Source organism: Rhamphochromis longiceps, linkage group LG10 (assembly GCF_057381845.1).
Source record: "Rhamphochromis longiceps isolate RC_006_pf linkage group LG10, R_longiceps_female_GT1.1, whole genome shotgun sequence".
Taxonomy (NCBI): Eukaryota; Metazoa; Chordata; class Actinopteri; order Cichliformes; family Cichlidae; genus Rhamphochromis; species Rhamphochromis longiceps.
Window position 1 is genome coordinate 13,947,677 of NC_140566.1, and position 23,444 is coordinate 13,971,120.

General features: G+C 39.2%; 3 protein-coding genes across 3 annotated transcripts; 2 read left to right on the forward strand and 1 right to left on the reverse strand.

Moving 5' to 3' along the window:
* Window positions 1–775: 775 nt before the first annotated feature.
* On the forward strand, window positions 776–8,207 carry rnf121 (ring finger protein 121). Its single transcript, XM_085420319.1, has 9 exons — window positions 776–925; window positions 2,372–2,409; window positions 3,082–3,223; window positions 3,539–3,693; window positions 3,815–3,922; window positions 5,208–5,328; window positions 5,406–5,539; window positions 6,275–6,376; window positions 6,928–8,207. The coding sequence occupies exons 1-9, from the start codon at window positions 848–850 to the stop codon at window positions 7,046–7,048; spliced, it is 999 nt and encodes a 332-aa protein (XP_085276445.1). The 5' UTR covers window positions 776–847; the 3' UTR covers window positions 7,049–8,207.
* A 213-nt stretch (window positions 8,208–8,420) lies between these two features.
* LOC146660450 (interleukin-18 receptor accessory protein-like) lies at window positions 8,421–11,389 on the forward strand (the record flags this gene model as incomplete). The annotated part of the gene is made up of 4 exons (XM_085421639.1): window positions 8,421–8,544; window positions 8,625–8,687; window positions 8,772–8,901; window positions 8,998–11,389. Coding segments are annotated over 4 exons (468 nt in total), but the record flags the coding sequence as incomplete, so codon positions are not given.
* A 618-nt stretch (window positions 11,390–12,007) lies between these two features.
* On the reverse strand, window positions 12,008–19,036 carry nlrc3l1 (NLR family, CARD domain containing 3-like 1). Its single transcript, XM_085420321.1, has 7 exons — window positions 18,996–19,036; window positions 17,097–17,331; window positions 15,983–16,081; window positions 15,653–15,730; window positions 15,459–15,564; window positions 15,118–15,358; window positions 12,008–14,990 (listed from the first exon to the last, which is right to left on the reverse strand). Exons 2-7 carry the CDS (start codon window positions 17,279–17,281, stop codon window positions 13,390–13,392), a joined length of 2,310 nt encoding a protein of 769 aa, XP_085276447.1. The 5' UTR covers window positions 17,282–17,331; window positions 18,996–19,036; the 3' UTR covers window positions 12,008–13,389.
* Window positions 19,037–23,444: the final 4,408 nt, after the last annotated feature.

Consider the following 23,444-nt stretch of genomic DNA (forward strand, 5'->3'; position numbering starts at 1 on the left):
GTCAGAGGGACAGCTCAGGTTCAACTTTTTGGAGAGGCAAGGTTGAGGTGGTTTGCACATGTGCAGTGGACGGATGTTGAAGATGGACCTACCATTCAAGAGAAGAGAAAGACCACATAGAAGATTCATGAATGTAGTGAAGGAGTACGTGCAGAGAATTGTGTGTGACAGAGGAGTATTTGTATATATGCATCCATGCAGGGGGGCTGGAGCCAGCTGTCTCAGGGCGAGAAGCAGGGTACAACTATGGGCAATTTATAGTTTCCAATTAACCTATCCACCACTAACTGCATGTCTTTGGACTGTGCATATTTTTTATACATTTACTTGGGTAGCTTTGTTCTATTAATTTTGATTTCTATTTTTTAATTATCTTTTTTTTAAACAATTGTATTACATTTATTTTGTCATATCATATTTCAGTATTTAGTACCCGTTTTATTTCAGTAAGCTATATACTAGTCTACTAATTTAAGCAGGTCTGTTATATGTTGCGTTGAACGGAATTTTTAACTGCTGTAAAAACTTGTGGGATTATCTGTTCTTATCTTATTTAATCTTTGCTTATCTTATCTAATCTTCAGAGCAAATTGCTACACAATTATAGCGTTAAAATACAGGGCGCCGTCCAAAAAACACCGTGTAGATGTGGGGAAAATTTTTACGGTGACGACCTGAGACTTTCAAACATTAACTATGACTTCAAGAGGGAACAACAAAAGGCTAAGCTAAAAATTCTGAACATGTCCCGCCCTTTATTTTGAAGGAAGAAAAACATCCAAGACCGGATGTGCCCGGTTTTTCGCTAATGCTAATGTACCCGGAACGATAAAGCAGCACTCCGAAGATGGCCGGGGTGTTTGAGGTGGAGGTTGATGGTGTTGAGCACGATCATGGACTGGAGCATCACGATGAACCGAACCAGGTGAGAATAACGGACCGTTCTGAGGTATTGTGACAATAAAACGGATTTATGATGTGGTGTATTACTTGCTGCTAACCCAACTGCTACTCCTGGGCTTAGACTCCGGTAAGTAGCTAGCTGCTTGTTAACTGCTTGTTAGCCATATTTTACTGAGCAGAGGTGTGTGTATAAAATGCTCTGTTCTGTTCACTGGTCAAAGCGACAGTGCAAGCGTAAAAGGACTCTTTTTCCAACTGCCAAGCTAATTATTGTTAGTTACTTTCATGTGACTAAAGTAGCACCAAAGTTTACTTATTTTTATAAAAAAATACTGTATTTCATACGAGATTTGTGCACTCGCGATTGTTTGATCTGAGCTGTGAGATATGTGACCGTCTGAATTAATAACCCTACAAATAAAGCTGATGTGGCTGTTGGGGTCAAAGGTCACCAAATGCATTAGCCGCGACAAGTCAGACAGAAGAAAAGACTACATCACTTCCTGTGGGATTTCAACATTCTGGTCAAACCTAATCGAGCTAGATGCTAAACTAAATAAGGTCACGGTGTAAACCGAGTCCGTGATAAAAGCTCTCAAAGTCTGAGATGTGAAGAGCAGGTGGTAGGAGGCAGAACATTTACTGTGATGCAAAAGTGGCATCACAACCTGAAATAAATCCCAAAGAGGTCTTTATATCCGTCACTGATGAGTTCACTCTATCTATCTATCTTTCAGTAGGAACTTTAATGTGGCACACTGACCTATTTTTGTATTACATCTTAGTATGTGCAGTGAAAAACAACACGTAGATGAGCTAATCTGTTAAGTGAGTAAAATGCAATGACGCTAATGATTGGCAGGTATACCTAAAATGTGTTGTTTTCATGGTAACAAGGTATAAAAGGTAAAAACTGATTTTTTTATTTTTTTTTTACAAGGAACATCGTACTATATGGATGTGAGCCCTTAAATGTGTATTTGTGTCTGTTATTCATATACCATATTTAGCAGATGATAAATAGAGGAGTCATCAACAGTTCTTTGTTTTGAATACAGGGATAGTAGCTTAACAAGCTCAACAACATGGGAGGGACTACCGGTTAATCATGCCAGTGTTCTTGTTGTTTAAATATAGATATTTCAGGATGCAATTGCCTTATATCTTGCTGCTCAACCAAACCTAAATGTTTCAGTCCCATTACAGTTTTTTATTTTTTTTATTTTTTATTTTTAGCTGCTCTGTAATTAGTATGCAGCGTAAGATCTTGGGGTTTGGAGCCAACTGTGTAAAAGGTGAAGCAAATGCTGCAGTTTGGTGGGATTGACTTGTTTTATAGGAGTTTTAAAACGATTCTGTGATCAGTGTGCACACTATCATATGTCCCAATTTAAAAAAAGAAGGATGTAATTTCATGCAAGCTTTTAGTTTGATAATTTGTTACTTATTTTTCTCTCTCTTTCTTTAGTATGATTTGTCCAAGCTTTCACCAGAAGAGAAGTGGAGGTTAGTGTCTTTGCCATGCATGTATACATTTTCCTAATATGATTCTGGATTCTTTGGCCATTATTATTATTATTATTATTATTATTATTATTATTATATTTTAAGGGATTGAAAAATCAGATATTGATTGCAAATATTTTTACCCATATCTCCAAAAGTTGATTCTGTTCATCTGGACGTAGCGTTTCGTGGGAGAAACGTTTTGTCACTCATCCGAGTGACTTCTTCTTTTATCCATACAATGTCTTATAGTTGTGTTGAAAAGAGAAGCAGCATAATGTAATAATGCTGCTTGACTCAGCATGACTATCTGGTTAGCCGTGATGCATACACTGCTACAGACAGTGCTGAGACTGTTGTACACAGTGCAGTCAGAGGTGTAATTTATCTTTTGAACAAACTATCAGGACACCATTTCTAAATTACTCATCCCTCTTTTTTTGGATATCTTTTGCACTCTTTAAAAAAAAAAAAAGATATTGGACATTATACTCTCATCCATCTGCTGACCCATATCAAGGGGTTGACTAATCTGTATAACAAAATGTTTTGTACTTGAAGATGTAGAGTTGATCTTGGAACAGCTTTTACGCATTAATTCAAGTTTTGTTTAAGGCATCGCAGTCTAATCAGGCTTGCCAGTTGCTGAATTAAGTTTGTGTTTTTCCACAGGATGGAGCATGCAAGAATGCATGCCAAACACAAAGGCCATGAGGCCATGCACGCAGAGATGGTGCTGATCCTCATTGTTACCCTGGTTGTCGCCCAGCTAGTCCTCGTGCAGTGGAAACAGAGGCATCCAAAGTCATACAATGTAAGGCACAAAAGAAACACTGATAATTTGGCAATTGTTCAGTTTGAATTAACACAGTTTTAGGTGTGTGTGTGTGTGTGTGAGAGAGAGAGAGAATGGGAAGTGAAAGTGTACAGTAAATGCTGTGGTTTTTATGGTTTCTTAGTTGTCATACATAATTCCAGTTAAACCTGTTTTCTCAAAGAGAGATCCTGTAATTTCTTATTTTCTTCCACATCATCAAAAATTTGAAGTTATATGTTTTTGTGTTTGCACTGTCTGATGGTAGTCAGGACTGCATGAATATTCTAACGCACACACTTTGCTGTCTTGTAGTTGGTGACTTTGTTCCAGATGTGGGTAGTTCCTCTCTACTTTACTACCAAACTTCACTGGTGGAGGTTCCTGACCACGTGGTTTATCTTCTCTGTAATCACAGCGTACATTTCCTTCCGTGCTACCCGTAAGCCACTGGCCTGCACCACACCGAGGTAAAGCCATTGTTTACACTCACACGTTCCTGTAAATATACCCATTCCTCTCTCTGTGTGGGAACAGAATTGTCAGGAAAATTTCCTGATATATTCTGATTCAACTTTTTTGTTTGTGTAGGTTGGTGTACAAGTGGTTCCTCCTCCTGTATAAAATCAGCTATGCCACGGGAATAGTTGGCTACACTGTCGTCATGTTTACACTTTTTGGTATTAACCTAATATTCAGGTATGTATTGCACATTAGTTCAATTTTTTAAAAATGTCAGTGAATGTCAATCTACTGCAATTAAAACCCTTCAATTGGGAGACTATAGAAATATTTTTTCAGTGAAACACATTCTGAGGTTCTGTGATAGGTTGGATGCATCCTCTAGCACTTGGCTGCCACTAGATGGCGCTGTTTTCCATATTACGAGTTCTTTCCTCCTTCGTACTTGTCCATCTATGTGATTTGGTTTTTTGCTAATTTATGAAGTAAAGTACTTGATGTTGCACACACTGCGATTAAATTTTTTTTCCAGCGTAACTGAGAGCTGAGAGTATTACAAGGAGAAGCTTTAGTGAAAAGTATCTGTTTACTTGACTGACTACTTTGATGATGATTTTACCATTCAAAATCTCTCTTTCATTAAATCTGCCTTTTTTAACAGGCCTCACGTGTGCAGTGGGGGAAATAATTATTTGAGCCCTTCCTGAGTTTGTTCATTTTTTTTGTAATTGAGACTGAATGAGCACCAAAAACCATTAAAACACACATTACAAAAGTTATACATTGATTTGTCCTTGAGTGCAATAAGTATTTGGTCCTGTACCACGCAGGCAGAATTCTGGCTCCCACAGATTGACACTGTGCCCATGTTCCACACAGATTAGTCAATCAATTACAGACACTGACTTACTATCTGGAGGCTTCACCTTCATGCTTTGCATGAGGATCAAATACTCATTTCACTCAGTGACAGACTCAGTGGCTGAGGCCAGTTTACTTTTAAGGTAGTGCATTTTTGTTTTTGGTTTATACTCTGTCCTCTCCATTAAAATAAAAATACTACCATAAGAATTAGTGACTGTTCATTTCTTTGTGAGCAACTTAAACCGGGGATCAAATAATTATTCCCGACACTTTATGTATAAAAAGGTGAATTACAACTGTCAGTTGATTCGTTTTATAGTACAGTGCTTTCATAAAATGTAATTTTCAGTTTGAAAACGTCATATTTTGTCTGCTCTGTTTCACTGTTATCACTGTTTATGGTTTGATGTTCTGGGATCATCATAAAAGGATAGATTTCTAACAATTTTTAATTTTAGCTTGGTGAAATATAGTGATTTATTTATTTATTTTTAAACAGAGGGGAAAAAAGCCACAGTAAAACAGAAAATTGAAATTTTATAGTCTAGTCTTTCATGCAAAATGTAAAGCATTTGCCCGTCTTATGGAGCAAACTGAACTTCAGGTTGAATAACAACATTATCAGTCAGATGATTTCAGTACTGTGTTCTCTGTCCAGGATAAGTCCAGAGGATGCCATGGACTTTGGTGTTTCACTTCTCTTCTATGGACTGTACTACGGGGTCCTGGGAAGGGACTTTGCAGAGATGTGTGCGGACTTCATGGCTTCAACCATTGGGGTAAATGCGCAAATTTAAAACTGTATATTTTCTCCTGGCTGTAACCTAAAATTTAATGTAGCTTTTCCCTCCCGCAGTATTACAGTGCATCTGGCATGCCAACCAAACACCTCTCAGACAACATCTGTGCTGTGTGCGGTCAGCCCATCCTTGTCGATGTCAGTGAGGAAGGGATCATTGAGAACACATATCGATTATCTTGCAACCATGTGTATCCTTCCTGTGACATTTACTGACACATTTTCGTGCCTTTAATGGTTACCGCTGAAAGAGAAGTTCAGGTGCGTGATGGAGAATTCTGTTGGTATAAAAGGTATGTCGTGGGTTGGCATGGAACTACACTGTGTACTCAAATTAACAGCTTAAAGAGGAATTGCCAGGGTTTACCTGACCTTTATGCCAGACTGTTGATGTCTCTGTTACTTCCCCAAGGATCTGTTGTGTGTTGTAAATGATACACAGTGCCATTTCACGATTTTTGTTTTGTTTGTTTGTTTTGGATCAAGTTTGACACGTTCCTTGATGTATTCTTTATAGGAAATCAACTTTCTATTTAAAATGCTGTTTAAAATTTACCTCTATCTTATTTCCTTACAAAAAGATGTGATCAAAAATGCATTATCCACACCTGAAGATTATTCTTTTATTACACATAAAAGCAACACCAGGTTTAGATAAAAAAACAAAAAACAACACATATTTGCAAAGTGAAATGTAATTATTAATTAATAGTGCAGTACAAGTGTCTCGCCCTACAGTGCAGTGCTATCTGTAGTTAAACTAGCGCAGGAAATTATCCTTTGTCCTTAAATTGTACTATTGTTTTGTATAAATAATTTAGTATCAGATGAATGTTGTCCTTTTGACTGGTATTAGAGCATTAATGTTGGATGAATGTTCAAAGATCTCCGAGTATTAAGTATTTGAGCCTTAACTCCAAATCCAGGTTCCATGAATTCTGCATAAGAGGATGGTGTATCGTCGGGAAGAAGCAGATGTGTCCGTACTGCAAAGAGAAGGTGGATCTGAAGAGGATGTTCAGTAACCCGTATCCTTTTTATTCTGGGATTTTGTCTGCATTAGTTACATTTTTTTTTAAACTAAATATTGAATGATTCCTGAATTAGTTGTAATTTCAAAGATTCTAATGAAATAATAACTTTCTGCATAAAAATGCTGACAAAAACAGACCCTGTGAAGATTTTGAATTTACTTTTAAGTCCAAAACTAAGTATGACAGATGAGATCTGACAAAGCACTGAAACCTAATTATGCCAAGTCACAGCGTGTGTGTGTGTGTGTGTGTGTGTGTGTGTGTGTGTGTGTGTGTTTTCCAGACTGCTAAGTACAGGCTATTTCAAACAAACAAAAGCAAAGCATAAATTGTATACGAGGTTCCTGTTCCTTTTTGTGGGTTGGAAAAACACTTTATATAACTGACAAATACATGTTATATATAATTAATGATTTCTCAGGAGCTAATGAAGATTTCTGCTTCCTTGCGTTATCACTGTGGTTACATGTTGACCTCTTGTTCTCCATTTATTTATCATTTCTGATTGTTGTCAAGGGTTATTTCCTTAACCATTTCTATTCTAGCTGGGAAAGACCGCACGTCATGTACGGACAACTTTTAGACTGGCTTCGGTACTTGGTGGCCTGGCAACCTGTTATTATTGGATTTGTGCAAGGTATCAACTACGTCCTGGGTCTGGAGTAGCCGGCAAAAACCGGCAGAAACGGACACGCATACCATGTGGAGAAGATTATGCACTGGCTCAAAAAGACTGAGGGCCTAACATTGAACTAAAACACCAGTTTAAAAAAAAAAAAAAAGTGTCTATACTTTTTGTACATATTTATAGGCACATATCTGTATTTGCAGTTTATTTGAATTTTCTTAGTAACCTAAAATTGGATGTGTGTCTCATTTTCCCAGGATTTGATTGGTCTGTATCTCATGGCCTAGTAAAGCGGTTTTTGAAATCATTAGAGGGTTTTTTTTTTACTAATTTATGTCTTAAGTGTTAAAAGGTTAAAGGATCATACTGGAATGTGTCATCCTTGTGTCTGATGGTTATCAAACATGAGTAATAAGTATTTCCTCTGGACTCCTAAATATATGAACACTATATCCACAGACATTAGTTTCGCATCTGCTTTAGTTGCAATTCCTGCTTCATATCGGTCACGTATTTTGACCACAAGTGGCACCAGTTTCATAAGGGCCTGTCATATGCCTCGTGGAGCCAAGTTGTAATCATATGTCAGAAAGTACTACTCATATTGGTAAGAACGGTACCTCCTACATTTACGATGGAAATTCTAGTGTTACTGGAATCCATGATGTCCTCTTTTAGGGAAACACCAATCTTTAGCCAAGTAGTAACAGAGTCATTTTGGTTTGACCTTTATCCAGTGTCTCAGCATATGTGAGTGCTAAGTTAAATTCCCTTGCATTGTCTTGGTGTAGCAGAGATGATGATAAGGGAGGCAAATTTAAGTCAAAACTGTGTGTGGAGAGAAATAAACAATTCAAAGTTATAATGTAACTGAACTAAAATCCATCAAAAGTATTCAAATTAAATTTAAGATGAAAAATATCCCAGAATGATCCTTTAACCGGTGAGCATGCAGATGGGGACGGTCTTATTTTCACGTGGTATGTGCATTATCTTCCATCCTGAAATTTCTGGAAGAGAATGGTTGGTAATCTTTTTGTGGGTACCTGTCAGACTAAATGCATAAAGCAGTTGTTTTAGGGCCCATTTGTGCACCTCACCACCAGCTTAAATGATAAAAGGACTGGGTGTAACCAGACCAAAATATGATCATTTTGTTTTGATCCAGACCGATTAATAAATGTCACTTCGATCATGTGTGTTTTGTCCATATGTCTGCGAGGTAGCATTCACAACCCTCCATAATGTCACAAAGAATTAGTCAGCACATCTCATTTGTACTGTGTGGGTGAAAAGGGAAGTTGAGTTAAGTGCGTGTGTGTGCCCGCATACATATATATACAGTAATCTGAAACACTGGTCAGCAGCAAAAGACTCGAGGAATCGATATGAAGCTCTCATCTGCTGTGAAAGGTAAGGACTTATTATGATACCAAACAGTTTGTTTTTCTTTGCATTATATTCGCTGGTGAACGCTTTGTCTCTCTAACAGTTCTGGGATCTCTGTGTCTGCTGCTCGTAGATGGATTTCCAGGTACAAAATAGTTATGTAATAGAAAAAAGTTTTTTGTTTTTTTTGTGTAGTAAGATTTTTAACCTTAGAATGTTTTGCAGTTTCTGAAGATGAATCTCCAGAGATAATTGGACCAGGGTTTGTCCAAATAAAAACTCATCCAGGTAACGCATCAAGCCTCTTTTGATGGGACAGGCTGTGTAGTTGTGAAACCTTTCTTCGATGTATGGATGTGTTCTGCCTCCTAGGTGCACCGCTGGTGCTTCACTGTGATGCGTTTGTAAACTGTGAGGACGATATGACTCTAATCTACTGGCTTGTCAATGACACCTTCCCCGAAGACGCCCCCAGCAGCGACAGGATAAGAGAATCTAATGAGTGAGTATCTTTGTTACAATTACAGTGGAAGTGTACATTAAATTAAAACAATTAAAACAGTCTGTAGCTGGGCTGTAATGGCTGTGTTTTCATTAGATCCACTCTAGAGGAGGGTGCAATCCTTCAGAGGAGTTTGCTGTTGAAGAACATCACATCCGAGGACCTCAAATCCACCTTCACGTGCGTTGTGACAAATGCTGTGGGAGTGGCCCAAAAACACATTAAATTAATATCAACACGTGAATGACTGAAGATAGTAAATGACAACTGTGTAAAAGATCTTGATTTTCTGTCCTCTGCCTTGTGATATAAGTCATGTCTGTCAAGAGTCAACATTGCATGTCAGCATTTTCATGTAATACTTTTGTTTGGCAACTTGTGGATGAACTCTGCTGAAGAGCTGGGGCCTGTTCTTCGTACCGCGCTAAGTGAGTTAGCTGGATTAGATTGTTGACGATTTCGCGTGATCCTGGATCGTTCGGTTCCCCGAAGCCCATCCGGGACTTGCTGTCATAGCAACAGAGCCGTAAGCGTAAACCTGCTGGGGAGCAGGTTTACTTTATGTAAACAGGTTTAGATCGCGGCCACGCAGGTATGTCCGCGTCATTCATACGAAAGCAACAGCGATATTCCACCACTGTTTCACCATAAATAAATAACATCAGTGTAACTAAAGATAATGCAGCACTTGATCCTTTTATTGATTTCACACAGATACATACAGGTCATTTCCTAAAAAAGGGAAATGTACTATTAACATTCTATTACATGTATGTGATTATTACAGATGTAATTCATATTTCAGAGTAGCAATTGTAAATTACTTCGTGTAATCAAGATGAGAGACCACGGCTATAAAAGCGAAGGTGGATTTGGGAAGCCTGTCGCAGTCATATCCTGTCCGTTTACGCGAGCAACCCATTGCGGAAGGTGCAAGATTGATAAGGAGAGTCCTCAGAATTCAGCGTATATTGCGGGACAGACAGGATCCTTTAGCTCAGCGCGACAGTGTGCTCATAGAGAGATATCGATTTTCCCGTGAGGGTATTATTCACTTAACCAACTTGTTGACGAGGGGGTGCAGGACCACCACCTGTCTTTGTTTTTGCTCTGCCCTTTTCTTGGTTGCTGTTATGAACAAACAAACAGAGTATTCCAGGGTCTCTTTCCAAGAGACGACAAGCAATATAAGTGATAAATATTACCATTCTGTAGAATATGCTTATATTTCACTTTTACTTGTTCCCATGTTCTAGTGGGTCCTGTTGTGGCTCTAATGTGAAAGGGGATATAATATAACATATTATAATATAATATAATGTAATATAATATTGGATAATATGGTGTGATATGATAAATCTACCCTACCGCCTACTGGTGTTGGCCAGAGGGGCCGATGGCGCAATATGGCAGCCTGGCTTCTGTCAGTCTGCCCCAGGGCAGCTGTGGCTACAACCGTAGCTCCCTCCACCAGTGTGTGAATGTGAGAGTGAATGAATAGTGGCATTGTAAAGCGCTTTGGGTGCCTTGAAAAGCGCTATATAAATCCACTCCATTATTATTATTATTATTGAATTACTTACGAGTTTGATTTGTCAGCAACTTTCTGCCAGCCCTCTCTCCTTGCTTTTGCAGCCTTTGCAGTGTTCCCTTGCGTTTTAATTAAACTCTGAAACTCCTGAAATCCCTCACTCAAGAGTTCTTGCTCTGCTGCCGAAAAATACCGAGCGCGCTCCTTCGACATTTTCGCCGACCAATCAAAGGGTTGCCGATCAATGTTTTTACTATCGATGCGTAGCCCCTGTTGGGCCACCCAGTGATCTCACATTACTTCATCCAGCTATACTAATCGTCAACAACAGGTGTGTTCGGGGAACCGGAATAGCGAGCTCAGAGTTAGCGCGATGATTTGGTCTTGGATGTTTCATTTGATCTTGGATGTAGTAAGCGACGTACGAAGCACAGGGCCCTGGATGGTTCAAAACCTAAACTCCAGTTACGCTCAAAGGTAAAGCAAGTAGCTGCTGAATGCTCTCCTTTGCTCTCCTTTATATCAATCTGACAAACATACAGAGGCGCCATCTGATGTAGCAGTGTTGTGGTCCAGTTGTAACTACACTTACCCACCTTACAGTCATTTAGACGACTGTACCACACAGTGAATGTGTTGAATGTTGTGTCAGCAAACTGTTTTCTATGCCTGTGTACGGTTCCTGTACTTGCTGAAAAAAAATAGTGAAAATTAAATTTAGATACTTTTAAATTAATAACCATGTTTTCCTTGAGAGTTACTGTTATTCACACTTAGATGTTTGAAATAAGCCAACTGCTCACTATTCCTAATATCTGAGTAAGCATTTCCACCATCTGTGCAGCAGAGGTCAGCAAAGCAGCTTTCTTCCTCAACCTTGTTTTGTTGGGGACTAGATTTAGTTTTGTAGACGCAGTCAACATGCCAATGTCTAAGTTGTGTTTAATCTTTTTTAGATTTATGCTTGAAAGCAGATGTAATTTCTATTGATAAATAGCAGCTCATTTAATTTGATTTGAAGGAAAAAAAAAACAATAAAAAAAGAGTTTTACTTAACATTGATTTTGTTCTTGAGTTAAAACTAGTTATCAAATATCACCGGGTCTTTATATTGATATCTGAAGCAGATTCATGAGAAATGTGATTAAAGCTACAGGAGTCCATATTCTTTTTAGTTATGTAGTTTAAGCTATAGAAGAACTCCTTAATGACATGTCGAAAGACACACGTCGTGGTTGTGGAAAAGATGTTAGTGTGTTTGAGAAGGGTCAAGTCATTGGCAAACATCTAAGGAGATTGCAGAAATTGCTAAAACTGGGTTAAGAACTGTCCAACGTGTTATTAAAAAGTGGAAGTATATTGGGGGCCCATCGTCTTCGAGGAAGAAATGTGGCCAGAAAACCCCCTGAATGATCGTGATCAGCGCTCACTTAGACATTTGGTGAAATCACATCAAAGAAAAACTACAGTAGAACTCAGGGCTATGTTTAATAGTGAAAGTAAGAGCATTTACACACGCACAATGCGAAGGGAACTTAAGAGATTGAGTCTGAACAGCTCTGTAGCCATAAGAAAACCACTAATCAGTAAGGCAAACTGGAAAAAAAGGCTTCAATTTTCAAGGGAGCATAAAGATTGGACTCTGGAACAATGGAAGAAGGTCATGTGGTCCGAGTCCAGATTTAGCCTGTTCCAGAGTGATGAGCGCATCAGGGTAAGAAGAAAAGCAGATGAAGTGATGCACCCATAATACCTAGTGTCTACTGTACAAGCCTGTGAGGGCAGTACTATGATCTGCGGTTGCTGCAGTTGGTCAGATCTAGGTTCAGCAACAGTATGTGCTCCAAGAATGAGGTGAGCTGACTATACTGAATGACCAGGTTATTCCATCAATGGATTTTTCCTTCCCTGATGGCCCGGGCATATTCCAAGATGACAATGCCAGGATTCATCGGGCTTAAATGGTGAAAGAGTGGTTCTGGGAGGATGACACATTTTCACACACGGATTGGCCACCAGAGTCCAGACCATAACCCCATTGAGAATCTTTGGGATGTGCTGGAGAATGGTCAGACTCTAACATCGTTAACGCACGGTGAAAAATTAATGCAACACTGGATGGAAATAAATCCACCGCAGAAGCTTATTGACACAATGCCACAGTGAATGCGTGCTGTAATCAAAGCTAAAGGTGGTCCAGTGAAATATTAGAGTCTGTGATCTTTGTTTTTCTAGCCAGGCAGTGTATCTTTTGCTCTTTGGCTGTTCATCTCCCCTTCTTGTCTGCTTTTTGCCTCTTTCCTTCTTTCAGAACACTTTTCTTTTTTTTCTCCTTGATCATACTTCACATTACGGTTATATGTTCACGTTTGTCTAAAAACAAAAAAAAATGTAATCACAATAAAAGCGTAACGACTGCATGAATAACTAAATAATGCAAGAGGTCAACAAGCAGTTAGAATGAACTCAGAGTAAAAGCATTAGTCAGACACTTTTATTATAATATTGATCCTTATTTTTTAAGCAGATTTTAGAAGGTAGATTATTTTTATAGACTAACACATTTCAGGCACAGCAACAGCAGCAACACAACCCCACACTTGACAAAAGAATTTACACATTATCAAGAATCTTTGATCCTAGATGCACTATGTAAAATAAAACAAAAACACAAAAACCCCAAACTTCCAATATAAGGCACCTTAATCTCACACCTTTTCTAAAACAAACATCACTTTAAAATCTTCGCTTTACACATCCTTGTTATGTCTGACGATTTTAAGTCTAAAAATAAGCATTTGTACCCTTAGTTTAGCTCCCTTAAACTCGATAGTGTTTACGTTGGCTGAACACTGATCACGTTGTCATAATGTAGAGAGACTGTAGCTCACTGTGCAGCCAGCTTTTTGAATTCATTGAAGACTTGGACATGAATAATTCTACGCAGTCATCAGCATTTAACAGTCAGTTAAACTGGACACTGAGCCCAGTGATTGTGACCCGAGCTCCTTCAGGCAGCAGTGCAAGTTTCTATTCCTCTCAGGATTCTGACTGTCTTTCATTCTCTTCCTGATGAGAGCAGCAGCATCTCCAGTGGCAGTTGGCCACTTTAAGGGAGAGGTGAAGAAGGGCTGCAGAAGTTCCTGGTTGGTTTTAAGTGTCATTCCAAACAGGAAACGCAGAAAAATGTCCAATCTGCCGTCCTCGCACTGCAGACTCCTGTCCACAGCGTTCTTGTACATCTCCGAGGGTGTGGGCCCCCTGAACATCCCCTTAACTTTATTTTTCGGTTTCTCCTCGAAAACGTTCTTCCCGAGATTTGCGAAGGTGAGCATTGCATAAAGAGCAGCCAGGTACTCCTGCATGGTGGGGTGGATAAAGCTCAAGACATTCTCGTTGACCAGCACGTATGGCTTTGTGACATACTGCGTGCACAGGCCTGTGTAGGGCACTGCCTCCGGATCGTTGATGCCATTTTCTTTCCAGTTAGTCTGTGTTATCTTGTACTGGCCGCGTTCCAGCATCGAGAAGGCCAGCTTTCCAAGTTTAATAAGAAAGTCTCTCTCTTTATCGACGCTGTTTTCTGGAGCTCTCCATTTGCGATTCTGACGCAGGAGTGCAAACAGCAGCTTTGTGTACATGTAGGTGATGCTGTTTGGCAGCTCTGCGTGTGTGCCCTTTTCTTTAAATACGTGCTGGCACTCATCGGCCACTATAGAGCAGAACAAGGGCAGGTGGCACATGATACGGAGGGTTTTGGTAGAATTGATATAATCAATAACTCGAGCTGCTTGGTTTGAGTCCTTAAACCTCTTCTGAAAGTACTCGTCCCGTTGAGTGTCACGGAAACCAAGTACTTCTATCTCATTGTAGTGCGCATCCCATGGGACGCAGGCGTGTACATATGGCCGAGTAGTAACCAAGAACAGGCCGCGGTAAAGCAGCCTCGCTCTCATGAGGTTGACCACGATGACCTTCAGATTTCTGGTATCTGTGGGGTCAGTCATAAGCTCTGTGTTTTCAAAGTCAATCTTCCAGTGGTACTCATCCAGTCCGTCTAAGACAAACATCATTTGGCATTCGTCGCACCTGTAATCCCCATCTCTCAGTTTTTCTGTTGCCGGGTAGAGTTTTTTAACTAAGCCTACCAAGGAAAGTTTTTCGCCCTCAAACTGTTTGAGTTCTCTGAATGGCAAAGGAAACAAGAAAGTCACGTGCTTGTGTGCTCGTTCTTCAATCCAATCGAGGACTAACCTTCTGACTGCCATAGACTTCCCTGATCCTGCCACTCCAGTGAGCAATATAAACCTTGAACTTGAGGTCTCCAGATAGTTAGGAGTTAAAATATCTGCAGTAGAAATCTCCTTGGGTGCTTCCTGGTTGCTGTCCAGCTTTCCTATTTTCATGACCTCGTGTTCGATATTGGGGCCATTATCACACGTGGAAACAATTTTGAGAGTAGTATGAACATCGTCAAAGGGCCTCTTCTCACCACCATAATCCTCACATTCACCGTATTTCTGCTTCAGACACTCGGCTAATTCGTAGCGTACTTCATCTGAAAAAAATAAAGAAAATAAAATGTGCATACATGAAGAAGTTTGTGCAGATGTGTCATCATTGCTTTCATTAAGGTTAAATTAGCAGCCAAAACAAGACATTAAGGCATACTCAAGGGCACTTACTTCTAAGGCACAAAGTATCGACATATTCAACCAGCTTCTTTTTCCCCATCTCAGCCAGTACGGTTTTGGTGATCTGGAATGAATTTTCAAGGCTGTAACACTCGAGTAAGCGGTCGACCAGGTCCACTAGGTCCGTGTTTTGTGGAGGAGTGTTGAACGACTGCGGGTAATACTTCCAAAGCTTCCTTTGGAATCCCATAAGTTCAAACTCTGACAGCTTTCCAAGGGTTTTTGAGATAGCCTAAACCCAAAACAGCAGTCAAATATAACTATGTCTATATAGTGCTTGTTTTTATCTTTAACAAAAAATGGACAAAGGCAAAAAAAGAACAGTGACTGACCTTAAAAGTGAAAGGAATTGTTAGAGATGGATGCCTTTTCTCACTTATGTTTTCGATTAACTTGTTTGTGTCAGAAGATTCAGGGACATCCTCTTTGCTCCTGGCCCTAGTGACGTCACAGTGAAAATGTGGCAAAATATTTTAGTGACAATACTGGAAAAAGCCACACACAGTAACATGTGCAAGTTTCTTACTTGCGAATCTTCTTTTCACAGTCGTCACTGTCAACGGAGTAACAGCTGGAGTACGAATCTGCTCTCTGTCGGCGGACACTAAAAACAGGGAGACAAAGCTGTGTTTAAATGAAGTGTTTCACTCTCTTTCCAGGAATTAATTTAACAGAGACAGATTTGGTCCCCTCTGAATATTCTTAATGAAAAGCTTGTGTATTTTTTGGATAGGTTGCTTGGACTATTAATCCATCTTCTTTAACTGGAAAGTACTTTGGTTCAACTTAGTGTTTTTGTTTTTTTCCCCCTTAAAAAAATTGCTTTCTGATTAAAACTGACATGACTTGTTTGCACCTTGTGGAAGATGTGTCGTCTTCTCCCATTTTGTCTGACTCTTCGCTTGTCATTGTGCTGTAGCTCTGAGCTGGAGACAAGGCCTGGTCCACGTAATACCTAAAAAAGAAGGAATGGTAGAATGACAGTTCTTTTAGTTACTTAGTGACCACACGGCAAGTAAATTTCCAGACATCATGCAAAATAGCCCAGTCTGTGATTTTTCTCACGTATCTAGAAAAGTCTAAGTTATTCAAACTGAGGATATTGAGCAATTATGATGCATGATGGAAGGGCATTCCTTCACTGGAGTGACTCTACTAAGACTCAGCATATGTGATGTAGCAAAAAGACAGCCAAAGTTGCAGACTGAAAATCCCACCTGCGCACAAAAACAGCCAAGCAATGACGCAATCAAGAACAACTGGAGTTTCCAATATTTCCAGTTTAACTTCACTGTCTGCAAATATTTTTCAACATATGTCAGAAAACTGTAGTTTATTGAGCAGGTGCTGATGCATAAAGTAGAAATAAACTGTGCTCTATTTGGCCCCGAAATTCTAGTTCAGCAGACTTCAACTATGAGGGGAAAATCCCCTGTCAGCAGAATCACAACCACTTAGTAGTGTGACCGGTCAATAACCCAGTGAAATTCTCACTATTAATGATGCGTTCAATTTTCCTGTCTTTAGCCTGTGCTGATAACTAATTGATTAACAGTTTCATGTAACTAGTCTGGTTTTTAATCATTTCTGAATGTAATTGAGTATTTATGCACTGGTAGTAAACCAAAAGTTCAAAGACATAGTTTGACATCTTCAACTTAAATATGCGTAGAAAAGAAAACAAAGATGGATGCATAAATTACGTATGTACATGTGTAACATGTAACGTTGTACATGTAACAACCCAAAAAAAAAACCAAGCTGAAGACATCAAGACCGGAAATCCCACTGCAAACTGAGTGATGCTTATTTTTATGTAATGTAACCTAAGAAATTACAGACAGTCACAGCGTAGGTCGGCATAAATTTTACTCACTTAACAATACTTAAAAAGCATTTTCACTACAAAAACACAGTGTTAGAGTGAGAGAAGCACAGGAAGGGGTTGCAAGTCAAACATTTCTCCATACCAGTGGGTTGTGTCCATTGGACTGGGTCCCAGGTCAAGCGAAGGTCTTCTCGGAGGAATGTAGTAGAGGTCCTCATCTTCATCTTCTACCTCCTCCTCAAGCCCACTTTCCGGTCTTCCAGAAGCTGCTTCCCCAATGGAAGAGCCTTCTGATTGCGTGCCCATCGCTTCGTCTACGTCGCTCATGATGTCATGGAGAGGGTCAGTGAGCAGCACTGATAAGAAGAAGAAAAATCCTGGGGAAATAAAGGAGACGGATATTAAGCTTTCTACTCGTGCTTATTCAACACGTTTCTGCTGTTAAAGATGTCTTTAGTAATCTTTTGACATTGCCTTGCCAAAAGAAAATCATACAACTTTCCTTTAGAGGTCTTGAGAAAGTAACTAATAAGCATAAAAGACTGTGGTTTCAAATATTCTGACACTGGCTCCTACATTGGTTTGAATAGCGGTGCAGGGGTTAGCACAGCAAGAAGGTTGTTGGTTAGCCAGCTGGTGGAGTGTGCATGTTCTCCCTACACCTGCTACTGCTCCCTCCCACAGTCTAAAGACATGCATGTTAGGATGACTGATGACCTGTCTAGAGTGCATCCCATTTTGTGCCTATGATTGCTGGAATAGGCTCCTGGACACGATCTGATATTGTTGTGTTGGTGTTGTTCCCGAACCGTCATAACACTTGTGGTCCAGGATCAGAATTGCAACTGACCAATCACATTGTCTGAGCATTCATTTAGCATTTCTTTCCTTCTCCCTCACATTGCAAAGGTATGACAACAACAGCATGGCTGGTCAATTGCAATGTTGATCCTGGACCGACATTATTATGGTGATGCAGAAACAACACCAACACAGGGATATCAGATACACTGACTCCAGGCACACTGTGACCCCCGAATAATGAGAAGAAAATGGATGGACAGCTCCCAATTATTTTGTAATTATGGCTTCTTTTATGTGTAAACCTAAACTCTCTCACTAGACGCCACCCACCCTCATTCCCATGAAAAATAAGTAACATAAGTCCTAAGTAGGAATGTAGAAACAAATAACGGTGCACTTGTTACTTTTTAGATTACTGCAATTCGAGGTGCAGCAAGGGTGCTATTAGTATCAAAGTGATCACGTTTCCCACAGCATTACCAATTGCTAGCATTTGTAAGTCTCATATCACATTAGCACTTTGCCTTAATTACACTTCCTTGAGTTTTGAAAAGTAGACTGGGAGGTGGAGCCTGGAGCTATCAGCACAGTTTTGTTACCAGTGTCTATTAATATGCTGTGTCTTTGCTCTTTGTCCCCTCCCTCTCTCTTCTTCTGTGCACTCCTGCAGGCAACTCTGGTTTATTGTTATACATGTATTCCTACTATCTGTCAAGCTGATCACCGCCCACGCCGAGCCTGGTCATGCCGCAGGTTTCTTCCTGCTTAAAGCAAAGCTTGTTTCGCTACTGTATCCATGTGCTGGCTAACAGGAATTTGTTGGCCTTTCTTACTCTAACTGTTTGAGGTCTACATTCATAAAGCAGAGTAGAAACTGGTTTAATTTGACATTTTTGGGAACTCTTCCGCTTTGCGTTTTCCTTTTCTTCATGTTATGGCACCTGTCTGACCTACAGCAGCCTCTACATACCATGATAAGATTATGCCCGCGACTTTTCATAATGTCTTTCTGAATGATTTAATGCTAGCCGTGTTGATTTTGAACTTAGAGATTTACATAAGCTAACTCGATGAAGCGCAATAAGAAGACTCCAACAAGCAGCGAGGAACACGACGTTTACACAGAACGATGACAAATGCTTTCACGACACTCAATCATCTCACGCAATTTCACTGTTTATAAAATAAATACATTATTACTACATTAAAAGCATGCAATGAACAGTGAATAGCTTACCCTTCTCCGTGACTGGAAGTTTCTTCTTCTTCTTCGTCTTAAGTTTCTTCTTCTTATTATGGCTATACTACACCTCACTAGGCCTACACTACCACCTACAGGATAAAATGTGAAAATCAAGAGAAAAAAGACGAGTAGTGGAGGTGTGGTACAGTACACAGAGGTCTTGATGCATTCTCAATCATCCAGGAAAGTAAATCTCCAAAAAGTTGATTCTGTTCATCTGGACATAGATAGATAGATAGATAGATAGATAGATAGATAGATAGATAGATAACGTTTTGTGGGAGAAACATTTCGTGACTTCTTCAGTGAAGAAGTCACTTGGATGAGTGACGAAACATTTCTCCCACAAAACGCTATCTATCTATCTATCTATCTATCTATCTATCTATCTATCTATCTATCTATCTATCTATCTATCTATCTATCTATCTATCTATCTATCTATCTATCTATCTATCTATCTATCTATCTATCTATCTATCTATACACACACAATTGACAATCGGTTTTGTATGTAAATCTTATCAATGTCTAAATAAATGTGGTAGTGTAATAAATTCCACCTAAGCTGTCTGTAAAATTGACTCTTCACCTTTGCTTTCACCACAGAAAATATTACACAGGAAAACCTGAAAATGTACAGGGCTCGTGGAAAAACACTGGCTTAAATTTAGCTGCTTAGGTGTTCTGACCCTGGCTGTTAGAGTTATATTATAAGTGACCAAAGGACTGGAAAACTTACCGCAGAGATGTGCTCGCCACCCAGCAATTTACAACTGCAGTCCTTTCACTGCTGGACTCTCCACGCACAGTTATTCGAATGACAAATAGAAAATTGCTGCAGCACAGTCTTTTATTTTTTCCACAGTCTTTATATTAAATGCCGACTGTTAACTATTTTGGCTTTTATGCCAGCAGCTAATGTAACTTTAAACAGCCAACTCCAAGCTGATATGATGACTGGACTGCAAAGACGTGCAAAGCTTTTAGCTCCATATGATTACTTTTGTTTTCATTTTCAAACTTGTGGACTTTAAACTCAGGCAGACTTAAACAACATCACTTGAGACAAGTGACAAACCTGAAACCAGTAACAGTAACTGGGTGCATCCCATGTAATCAGATGCGAAATGTTTGTAGAGTACCACTTCGTTGCTTTCATTTTGAACACCTTTCCCGACCAAACTTTTAATTTCCTGTTTCTCTGAGCTCATGAAAAACTACATGTGGTTCTCACAGGACAGCACTACTACTATTATATAAAGCAATGTCACAGAATCTGATCTATTGGAGTAGGTGATATAATTTCCTCAGGGATTAATAAAGTATTCGGATTCAGATGAATTCCTTAACAATAATGATAATTAACATTTTAAAATGCTATAGACACGTTAACTTTGGCTACCACTGTTACAAAATTGTTGATTTATTCTTATACCTTTAGATAAATATGGTATTGAAATTTGCACAGAGTGGTGTGCAAATGAATTTAATGAGTACTTCCTCCATCACTGCACTTCTTGCAAATCAGTGTCATCTTGAACTATATGATGACGCTGCTGTTATATAAGTCTAATACTGAATGTCAAACCTGTGAGAGCTCGTGCTCATTGCACAGTAATACACACATTTCCCTCGGCTGTGTCCCTGCTGCACAATATGAGTCATAAAGGTGAAAAAAAAAAAATCCAACATTGCTTAAAGGAGCTGTAGCCAGTGAAATGATTAAGTTTCACACTTTCTGTATGCTGAGCGATGGGGCAAGATATTGGCATGGCAGCATAATATGTTGCTTCCTATTGCATTACTTTATGGAGGCACTGCTGCCATTTTTTTTAAAAATTTAAAATAAACAGGCAACCTAACAGGTTACACCCCCATCCTTACCCACCCACCCACACCAATTTAAGGTCTTCCCTAGTTCATGATTCCTTTTAAAAAGATATCAACAAAAAGAGGACAAACACCTCAACAAAGTAAATTCATAATTTGCTTTGATATAATTCATACATTATATCATGAGTGCAATGCAAATGCTTTATTGCAATTGTGTAATGATAAGGACTGTTTCCTGATAGCACTGAGTTCTTCTGGGAGTACCACTATTATTTGCAATGATCTTGGATCCCAGCTTAATCTACTTCCGCCTATCTGGGTGCTTATTCTGACATCAAAAAAAAAAAAAAAAGCAACATTATGTTGTTCATTAACCTTAAGAGGAGTATTTTTTTTAATTCCTGTAATTTTTTTGTGCCATTTTTCATTATATATATATATATATATATATATATATATATATATATATATATATATATATATATATATATCTTTAATGAATGTGAATTAATGTAATAGAAAGTAAAAAACAACAGCAACCGAATGAAATATGCGCTCATCAGTTAATTTATATTTTAATTTAAAAAAAAATGTGTATTTATATGTTACTGCACTTAGTTAAAATGCAGAATTACCATTTCCAGGCACTAAGCTTTCCCCCCGAAGCTGTTTACCATACATGAAAAAAAAACACAGGCACATGTCAGCATCCTTGTCTCGGTGGTGATCGTTGTTTCCACTACACTGCGCTTTGTGTGATGGAGGCGTGAGCAGCGACAAAGACAGTAGGAGGAAACAGTGGGCTGTATGAGGGGTGATTAGTGCCCCAGGGCCTGAAAGGAAAAGAGGAGAAGTGGTTCCCAGAATACCCACTCTGCCTAGTGGAGTTAGTGGCATGTGTAATGACGCGTCGTCGTCAGATTGCGGCAGTGTTCAGAAGACAAAAAGCAGGCTGTTCTCTTTTCCCAAGCAGCATGCCTGTTATCAGTGCTGCTAAAGCTTATTCCCTGTGGGGGAAAGCATAGGATATTAACGACAAAGGTCCCTTTAAGTGCAGCATTTCCTAAACATTATATGTGTAACTAATTTAGTGAACACTTTTTTTTTTTTTTTAAATGTGACCACAGTGGTGTGGTTGGCAAACTGTTATGGAAACATGGACACGAACACAGTAACACAGACAACCACATCTGCATTTGAAAACATGGTTTCAGGTTCTTATTGCATAATAGCGAATAGGGTCAAGTGTGGCATTGACTCCTCAGTTCAGTAGCATTTGACAGTGTCTCATTGGGCTCTTTCTGTGAGTACTAGATTTTCTAATGTGTTTTTTGGACCTAGCATTTTATTGAAACTAAAAATAATACAAACTAAAGTATTTATAAAATATTTTTATAAAAAATGATACATATGCTAAGGCTCATTTCTAGTTGTCATTGGCCAAAACTGCTCGATGTCTAACGCAGATGCCTCGGGATACACATTTACTGTTTACAGATGACACGCTACTGGCTTCATGGGGCGAAGACCTTCAGCTCGTACTGGATTGGTTTGCAGCTGAGTGTGAAGTGGCTGGGATGAGATTTAAAGAGGCTTTGATTCTCAGCTGGGAATGAGTGGAAACAGCATCCTAAGCTGGGAATGAGTCGTTGCCCCAAGTGGAGGAGTCTCAAGATTTTGTTCAGGAGTGATGAGAAAGTGGAGAAGTAGATTTACAGTTGGACCGCCTCAATGCAAATCTGTTGTGGTGAAGACGGAGCTGATTTCTGTAATATTTGTTGTCTGTAGTTATTAATTTACTTGTTTACACACTGCCTGATTCTGTTGTGTTACAAAGAAATATGGCCAACAGGCGATGCAGCACACCCTCTGGTGGACAAACTATGCAATCTCAACACTCATGGAATGCTTCTTCCATCTCTTCTTTACTTTTCAATTTTTAATTTATCAGCTGTTATAAATACCATGTCAATAGATAATTGACAAATATCTACCACTGGTCAGTAAAATTAGCCAACTGATTAATCAGCGGGGTTTAGTTTCTAGCCTAAACACTGGTGACTCGTGGGTCTGGGTGTCTTCTTGAACTGTAGCCCCCTGAAGATAAACGGTAAAATTAGTATTTATTGATATTTAACCAAAAGAAATAAAAAGTACAATTCAATTTTCAAATGATCCAGAAAGATTTTGGAATTAAGTCCCGACCTCTATTATGTATCTTTATCTTTCTAGATGTTTATCAAAACTTATATACTTGACTAGAGTCACGATTTTCTAGATACGATTTTGTAGGGTTTTTCTAATTAAAGAATACAAGCTAATATACAAATCGCTTTTAATTTTTTTATTTACATTTTTATTACCACTGCTTTCCTGTGGGCTGTGGTTGATGGTTGAGTGCTTTGCTAAAAACATGGCAAATAAGTTCTGCCACTCCAAAAGCTTTACATGGATCCAGCACTTCTTCTTATCAAAATCCCTTATAATCTGGATCCCTTCATTCCCGTTAACAGCCCCCACCCCACCCCGCTCGCACTCCTCCTGGCTTCTTGTGGCATTAATCACACCACATACAGAGGGTACACTCCGCGCGGTGAAAGCTATGAC